General features: G+C 48.7%; 1 protein-coding gene across 1 annotated transcript in view; it reads left to right on the top strand.

Moving 5' to 3' along the window:
- Window positions 1-6: 6 nt before the first annotated feature.
- The window catches only part of LOC102201391 (uncharacterized), a 12,981-nt gene continuing 4,110 nt past the window's right edge, over window positions 7-8,877 (top strand). Inside the window, exons 1-6 of the mRNA XM_013915406.1 lie at window positions 7-242; window positions 503-644; window positions 3,020-3,286; window positions 3,518-4,071; window positions 4,145-5,281; window positions 6,788-7,888. Coding sequence (XP_013770860.1) covers window positions 512-644; window positions 3,020-3,286; window positions 3,518-4,071; window positions 4,145-5,281; window positions 6,788-7,888 — 3,192 coding nt within the window. The 5' untranslated portion in view covers window positions 7-242; window positions 503-511. The remainder of the gene's footprint in view (window positions 243-502; window positions 645-3,019; window positions 3,287-3,517; window positions 4,072-4,144; window positions 5,282-6,787; window positions 7,889-8,877) is intronic.

Below are 8,877 nucleotides of genomic sequence, written 5' to 3'. Positions count from 1 at the left end.
TCCTGCAGGAGCTCCAAGACCCTGTGGGTTTGGGCCCACCTTGTGGCTGCTGTCATTGGTGGACGGCTCCGGTCTCTGCAGTGATGTCACCGTGTTAGCAGGACCTCAGCTGACATGGGGACACTTCTATGTTTCCGTCTGAGCTGAGTGAAGTCATTCCACCTTAAATCAGCTGCAGTTACAGTACTGAGCAGAGGCAGGAAGGCAGCTCGTGTCCTCCAGCTTAACCAGCACAGACTCAGGTGTGTCATCACTTCCTTGTTACCTGCACAGGTACAGCCGGCGCTTTGACAGGACACTTTTATGTGAAGGAAGAGAAACGCTGATGTAAATATTCTGATGTCATCAGCCGCAGGTCATGTCACGGTGGCTCCACCCACAGATGCTCGGTGGTGCAGTCGGCTCAAAGCTCGTTTGAACTTTCTCCTGTGGCTGATTGGACGTCCAGCTGTGTGATGCCCTGTATGATGTTAACGTTTGTCCTCTGTGGCACCCCCTGCAGGTGTTCCAGATGATCGTTGAAGGACACAGGAGGGAGGAGAGGAGGAGGAAGGAGGTGGGCTGTCAGAGCGAGGCGGCCGAGAGGAGGGACGCCGCCGTCCAGGTGGATCTGCTGACTCAGCAGCTAAGCTGGAGACACTCAGGTGAGACTCAGGGACATGTGATTTATCACCGTGCTCTCTGAAACACGGAGCTTCAAACTCATATCCAGTCCAACGTGTCTGTAAAGCAGCACTGAAAACAAACCAGCTGCATGTGAAACACACAGTTACACGGACTCAAACACAGGAAGCCTGCCAACACACAAGCCGTTACGCTGGTCGCTATAGCGATGCACCATAGTGCAGCTGTAATAACTGTGTGACGAAGGGCTCGACCTGAGGAAGGAAGAACCTGATTCCACAGGCTAGACATTGGCCCAGGTCCCCTGTGGCACCCAGAGGCCACACAGAGCCGGTCCACACAGATCCACACAGAGCCGGTCCATGCAGAGCCGGTCCACACAGATCCACACAGAGCTGGTCCACACAGAAGTCGCTCCGGGTGGTTTCCTCTGAGGGCTCGAGCCGGCGGACGGACTCAAGGTTCGTCTCTGTGAATGGTGGGTAAAAGGGGGCTTGCCTCGTCGCCGGGCGCCATCTTCGGGTTTAGAGCCTGTGGGCGTCTCACTCACCCGGCCACAGACGTGGAGTCACAGGTAGAGTCACAGTCCACGGCCTTTGTACTGAAGCGACTTCACAGGTGAGAAGATGGTGAACTTCCTGTTCCTGTCCCACACCCGCTGATTAGAAACACCTTCTGCCCCGGTAAACACACCTGAGCAGACACACTGTTTTCTTCCTCACAGATGTCTAAATTTACCCAGAATTCATTGCAGTGCTGACATTGAGACCCTTGATCGCTTCATGTCCAGGTGCTGTCTGAGTTATTAGTCGTGTCCAAATTCATGGGCTGCATCTTCCTGAGGACCCGGCCTTCACGGTCTACGGGGGCCGGGTCCTCAGAAGGTCGGGTAGGCGGGAAGTGAGCGGCTGTGAAATTGGACGGTCAAGCCTTCAGATTAGCGTCACCGCTGTCTCGGTGGAGTTTAATAAACTCGGCCGTCTGCTCCTTGCTATCTAAAATATAACAGGACACTGGAGTAAACTCTCGACCATCTGTTTAATCAGTTTTCTGTTTGACGTTTATTCAGCTGTGTGAAAACCAAGGAGGAAACCACCCGGGGGATTAATAAAGTTTTATCTAATCTAATCTAATAATGTTAATCTCAGCCAAACCGATTTACTCACGAACAAATAAAACACTGAAAAAAAGCCAAACAATAACATTTTAGGTTCTCTAAGTGACTTATATATTACATTTAACCCGAGCAGCGAAAGACCGAGGTGATCTGAAAATGATGTGCCGGGAGTTTGCTGTTCTCGGCGGCTTCAGTGACCCTTGAGCTCTCGGCGAGCTGTCGAGCTGGTGGCAGGGCTCGCAAAATCGCTAGCCCGACGTCTCGGGGCTAGCGATTTTTCCAGTCGGGCTACCAAAATCTATCTCTGCCCTGCTCGTTGGGCTATCGTAGGAAGGAAAAATATATGTCAATGCTTTTGCATTCTTTCGAAATATCATTTTAAGAAAAGGCCCCCATTAGAACCCATGAGAAATGCAAGAAATGCATTATTGCTCAGTCTGCAATATCTTTCCCAGAACAAACACTAATTGCAAATAACATACTAAAAATAAACCTGAAAAATCTGTTTAGAGCAGCTACTATGTTGCAAAGCGCTACCACTACCACTGGCAAAATTTAGCAGTCTTTGCAAACTTCAAAAAGCAAAAGTTGATGATTGTAATTTTTATACAATGTTGTAATTTGTTTTTCAACAATTTTTGATTAATGTTTTATTTCCTTTACAATATTATACTTTAATGTATAATATTGTAAAGGAAATAAAACATCAATCAAAAATTGCTCTCTTTTTTATTCAGGCTACTTAAATTTATTTTGGGCTACCAAAAACTGAAGAGTCCCTGCCCGAAGGGCTACCAGGGATTTTGAAATTTTGCGAGCCCTGTGGTGGGTAGCAGAAGTCTCTGAAAACGTCGAAGCACTTTTGCAAATATGCGATATCTTGATAAACCGAGCAGATATTAGAAGTTTGCACAGCTACATTCTCGCCTGAAAATATGTTAAAAGTTTATTTTGTGACCCAGAGAGAGTAGTAAGAGTAATTTTAAAACTTAGTAGAGGCCGCCATTGCTGAAAACTGGAGTTTGGCTGGGCCGCTCTATGAATTCTGGGATATGGTGGGCCACAAAGGACACACCCGACCGATCCTTCAAATTCGGGGAAAAGCAGGACGCATTTGTCGGCTGCATTCGGAGGAGTCTATTTGGACAGCCTTCGGCGCGTCGCTGTGACGTAATCGTTCTACAAATGCGTCCTCGGGGGATGCAGCCCATGAATTTGGACACGCCCATTAACTGTTTAAAGCAGAGCGCGCTCACACGTACGCCTCTCCCCTCTCAGGTGTTTCCTGCCACTGTGGCGCCTTCCAGGTGGATGAATCAGCAGGGGGCGCTCTGCTGCAGCTCTGCAGGAGTCGGGCATCACGCTGCGGCACCGACCGCCCTGCCCTGCTACCCAGCGTGCCTCTGTTCTCCGAGCACTCTGTTCTGCCTCCCCCGACTCCTGCGGACGTCTCGGCTGCTCCTCCTGGACTCATCGCTCCCCTGAGCCCGGGGCTGGCTGAAGAGGAGGAGCAGGAAGAGGAGCAGGAGGTGCACGTACCTGAGGGTAGGTTTTGTAAGTGTCAGGTTAAATGAGATGTTTGAAGATCGAGTCCACTCAGAGCAGGAAGCCTTTAATCTGCTCATGTGTTCTTGACCTCCCAACCTTTCATCCTTCAGCCTCCTCTCACAGGAGATTGGCTCTCTGCATCAGTCAGTATCTGGGTTATTGATTAGTGATCGGTTCTTTGTATTAATCAGTATTTGAACATTAACTTCCTTTACTCTTCTCCTGCAGAGGAGCGACTCTGCTCTGAGAATGTGTCATTTAAAGAAAAGAAGAAGATGGTGGGGGAGAGGTGGCCTGATGGTGGTGAAAGACAAAAGTCATCACTGGCTGACAAATCGACCAATCACATCGCAGGAAATGCGGCCGGGAAGAGGAGGAGACTAAAGATTAAGCTTCTGAAGAAGGATGAGGAGTCCCACACCAGCAAGCGAGGAGAGGAACAAACAACCAGGATCCCGGAGAGGAAGGAGAACGAGGGGCAGGAGGAGGAGGAGAGAGGAGGGGAGGAGACCATGAAAGAAAGGGGAGGAGTCAAATCTGTCATATTAAAGACTGAGGAGGGTCGGAGACCGAGGAGGATGGTTGGCCCGACAGTCAGATACCTGCTGGAGTCTGAGCAGCAGTCACATGGGCCAACAGCAGCCAATCACAGCAGAGCGAGCAGAGACGTGCGGAGGAGAAAGATGGGGAGGCCGAGAAAGGAGCAGAAGGAGCTGGATGACAGCAGCACGGTGGAGTCCTCAACAGACGGAGGAGCAGAGAGATGGTGGAAGCTCTGCCAGGTCAGTCCTTCACTTGAACGTCACATCACCTTTGTTTCTCTGACCTTTGACCTTCGACTTTACCTGTCTCCAGGTGTGTGGTCTGAATGTCACCAGCCAGGCGTCTCTGGATCTCCACCTTTCCGTCCACAGACCGGCTTCTAGCTGCGCACAAGCTGCTGCTGACCAACAGCAAGAACAAACCAATCACGCGCAGGGTGATGCAGAGGAGAGGGAGGAGCCTCAGAGGCAGAGGAGGACAGTCTGCCAACCAATCAGGTACCTACTGGAGTCGGAGGAAGCGTCACATGGTTCTGGAACAGCCAATCAGACCAATCAGGAGGCAGCTACCAAACCCACAAGAAGGAGAGGAACATCAAAAGATGCTGTTGGGGGCGGGGCTTCAGAGGTGATTGACAGGCCTGAGACTAATGCTAAGGACACAGGTCACATGGTCACAACAGGAGGAAGAGAGGAAGGAAAGGAGGAGCCTCACAGGACAAAGAGGACGATGGTTGGCCGACCAATGAGGTACCTGCTGGAGTCAGAGGAAACAGGTGGTGTCAGAACCTCCAATCACGATGCAGAAAACAAACCCACACAGCGCAGGCGAAGACCAAAAAATGTTTTTGACTTCAGTGAGGCTGGGGGCGGGGTTTCAAAGATGACTGACTGTTCTGATACTGAAGATAAAGAAACACATGGTCACATGGTCTCAACGGGAGGAAGACAGGAAGGGGAGGAGCCTCAGAGGCCCAGGAAGCTCCTCCTCACAGCACCCACCGAGGCTCCTTATTGGTCAAGAGACATAAACTGTGCGAGAACACGTCCCAGCTGGTTGGTCGACTACTGGACCCTGAACAGGAGTGGGAATGGAAGGAGGGGGACAAAGAGGAGCAGAGTGGAGGAGGACGACGAAGAAAGGGAGGCGCAACAAGTCTGTGTGGAGAAGGAGGAGGAGCCTCAAAGGCCGAGGAGGACGATGGTTGGCCCACCAATCAGGTACCTGCTGGAGTCAGAGGAGACAACACGGCGTTCTGGAACAGCCAATCAGACCAATCAGAAGGCAGCTAACAAACACACAAGGAGGAGAGGAAGATCAAAAGACTCTGTTGGAGGCGGGGCTTCAAAGATGACTGACTGTTCTGACATTGGAGATAAAGACACAGGTCACATGGTCTCAACGGGAGGAAGACAGGAAGAGGAGGAGCTTCAGAGACCAGGAAAGACGGTCAGTCCACCAATCAGATGCCTTCTAGAGTCAGAGGTGATAACAGATATTTTACAATCATCCAGTCAGGATGCAGAACACAAGCCCATGTCTTCTGACCTTTACTTGAACTTTACCTGTTACTACAGCCTCTTTTTCTACCTACTCGGATCGACTTGCCGCGGTTTTCAGGTTTCCTATTAGTTCGTAGTTCCTGGTACCAGGTGATGTTCGGCCGGCGTTCCAGGAAATTCGAGCAAATATGAAAATGTGCCCCTGATTGGCCAGTCAGTGGCTTCCCTCGATGAGTCGTGATGGCGTCTCATTCACAAAAATGAAAAGCGCCATTTTTGAAGTTGGGTAGCGACAGAAATGGCTACAAAAGCAATGCCGTGTTCCCGAGTCTGACGCCACAGACCAAGCAGCGGGTCCATCGCGCCTCGACGTCCACCTTTATTGGTGTTGCACATTAATTGCTATAACAATGACCACGTACATTAAGTACTTACCAGATTGTAGTGGAAAACCAGTCATGGCGAGTGGTTCCGAGTAGGTAACCATGGAAATTAGAGCTGGGTATCGTCACTGATCTCTAGAATTGATTCGATTTCGATTCACGAGGTCCCGAATCAATTCGATCCACAATTCGATTCGATTTGAATCGGGTAAATTTAGCCTCAGACAGTCAGAAATATTATAATTCAGGTCATGCATCAGTACATTTCCATATTTTTATATCTATAAAAAGAAAGCTGATACTTGCGGGACTTTATCAAAGGTGTGAGCATCACAGCAGAGGCCTTTGTGTCAAAGTAACTGAGGATAAAACACAGAAAAACATGAAGGCGACTTTCCTGGCCTGGATTTTAACAGATGACCTTAAAAATATTCTACAGTAGATCAAAAACGAAAGAAAACCATGAATCAACACATGAACATGACCTGATGCTGCTGAAGTGAAGCAGAGCAAAGTTTACAGAGGTTTGATTACAGGCACAGCTGAGAGTTTTGCAATTTGCATCATTTTAAAAAGTTTAAATTTGCTCAGTATTGAACAGCAGAAATGAGGCTTTCTTCTCAGAAGTAAGTAAAAGGACAAAAACAGCGGCCAACAGCCTGTAAACAACGGTAGAGTTGTGCGTAACAAGCAAGCGAATAATGCAGAAAACAGATTTTTAGATGGGAAACTGTTCTTGAAGTACAGAGAGAGAGAGCTGTGCATGAAGTGTGATTTTTATCGTGGTGGAAGCAAAACAGCAAAAATCAGAGTGAATTCTTTGTGTTTTGTGTTTCCATCTTTGTACAGAATCCTGCTCTCGTTTAACCTGAGATTCTGGCATTTCGGGCAAAATAAATTTATCCAAGCTAGAATCGATTTTAAACGATAAATTGATAATCAAAGCCCACCCCTAATGGAAACCTCTTCTTTCCCGGCCTTTAACCAGACTTTTCTGCCTCTTTTGTCTTTAGTTAGCTGTAATTAACCCAACGCTCACCTGACCTTTGTCTGACCTTTCCCCTCTGCAGCCGTCTGCCCTCCACCCGTCCGTCCACAGACCAAAGCGACCTTTCGGCTGTCACCTCTGCAACAGGAAGTTCAGCTGTGCCAGCGGGCTGTTCCTGCACCAATGCGATCAGCACCACAGCAATATAGGTGGTCTCTACAGAAACGGATGTGGGGCGGCCCTGAGCAACGCCCAAGCTCCTAAAAACAAACGGGAAAAACAGACCACCCAGGATGACAAGGGGGAGGAGCCTCAGAGGCCCAGGAAGCCCCTCCTCACAGCACCCACCAAGGCTCCTTATTGGTCAAGAGGCATAAACCGTGCGAGAACACGTCCCAGCTGGTTGGTCGACTACTGGACCCTGAACAGGAGTGGGAATGGATGGAGGGGGACAAAGAGGAGCAGAGCGGAGGAGGAAGAAAAAGAAGAAAGGGAGGTGCAACAAGTCTGTGTGGAGAAGGAGGAGGAGCCTCAAAGGCCGAGGAGGACGATGGTTGGCCCACCAATCAGGTACCTGCTGGAGTCAGAGGAGACAACACGGCGTTCTGGAACAGCCAATCAGACCAATCAGAAGGCAGCTAACAAACACACAAGGAGGAGAGGAAGATCAAAAGACTCTGTTGGAGGCGGGGCTTCAAAGATGACTGACTGTTCTGACATTGGAGATAAAGACACAGGTCACATGGTCTCAACGGGAGGAAGACAGGAAGAGGAGGAGCCTCAGAGACCAGGAAAGATGGTCAGTCCACCAATCAGATGCCTTCTAGAGTTGGAGGAAACGTCACATGATTCTGGAACAGCCAATCACACTGATCAGGAGGCAGTTGCCAAGCTCACAAGAAGGAGAGAAAGATCAGATGCTGTTGGCCTCTGTGAGCCTGGGGGCGGGGCTTCAGAGATGATTGACAGGCTTGACGCTAAAGTTAAAGACATAAGTCACGTGGTTGAAAAGGGCAGAAGAAAGGGAGATGAGAAGAAGGAGGAGCCTCAGAGGCTGAGGAGGACGATGGTCGGCCCACCAATCAGGTACCTGCTGGAGTCAGAGGAGCTGTCACGGGGTCAAAGAACAGCCAATCAGGACACAGAAAACAAACCCACACACAGCAGACGGAGCCCAAAAAAGGTTGGTAGCCACAGTTAACTGATCAATCAGGAGGCAGCTAACAGCACCTGCCATTAAGTTCTTAGGTCGACCATATTAAAGATTGAACCTATCTCTAATGATCGGCTATGTACCACAGGCCTTCAAGCTGGCTGTAGTTAAACCTTTACTCAAAAAGCATCTCTAGACCCAGCAGTCTTAGCTAATTATTGGCCAATCTCCAATCTTCCTTTATATCAAACATCCTTGAAAGAGTAGTTGTCAAACAACTAACAGATCATCTTAGACTTTTAGAGACTTTCTATTGTCATTGTGCAGTTTCTTGCACAGCGAAATTGGGTAGCTGGATCACAAAGGTGCTAAAGTAAAAAGAAGAGAAACCAATATACAACGAAGGCAGAAAATAAATAAATAATTAAATCAATAGCATAAAATAAAAAACAGTGTATATGTATACATATGTGAGTGGAACTATATACATGGTGTATGTGGAAGAAACATTGAAACAGACTGGGACCAAAATAATTGCACAGAACATGGAAAGACTGAGATATTGCACATAGATGATCAACAGCAGTGTCAGGGTGGATGTGTTGGGGAAGTCTTTACACACTAGTTTGCATTAAGAGTTCTGACAGCCCACGGGAAGAAGCTGTTCTTTAGTCTGTTGGTTTTGCACCTGATGGATCTGAGCCTTTTTCCAGAGGGCAGGATGTTGAAGAGGTGGTGGTTAGGATGGAGGTGGTCCTTTATAATTGCCCTGGCTCTGGAGAGACATCTTGAGCTGGCAATTAAGTCCAGGGAGTTCTGATGACCCTCTGTAGTCTCTTCTTGTCAGCTGTTGTGCAACCAGCGTACCACACAGGGATGGTGTGCACCAGCACACTCTCGATAGTGGCACGGTAGAAGGACCTCTGCAGAGGAATGGCTTATTTGAAGAGTTTCAGTCAGGTTTCAGAGCTCATCACAGCACAGAAACAGCTTTAGTGAAGGTTACAAATGATCTTCTT

Source organism: Pundamilia nyererei, unplaced genomic scaffold (assembly GCF_000239375.1).
Source record: "Pundamilia nyererei isolate P.nyererei 1_Seehausen unplaced genomic scaffold, PunNye1.0 scaffold00299, whole genome shotgun sequence".
In the NCBI taxonomy this organism is placed as follows: domain Eukaryota; kingdom Metazoa; phylum Chordata; class Actinopteri; order Cichliformes; family Cichlidae; genus Pundamilia; species Pundamilia nyererei.
This window is presented reverse-complemented; position numbering and strand designations above follow the sequence as displayed.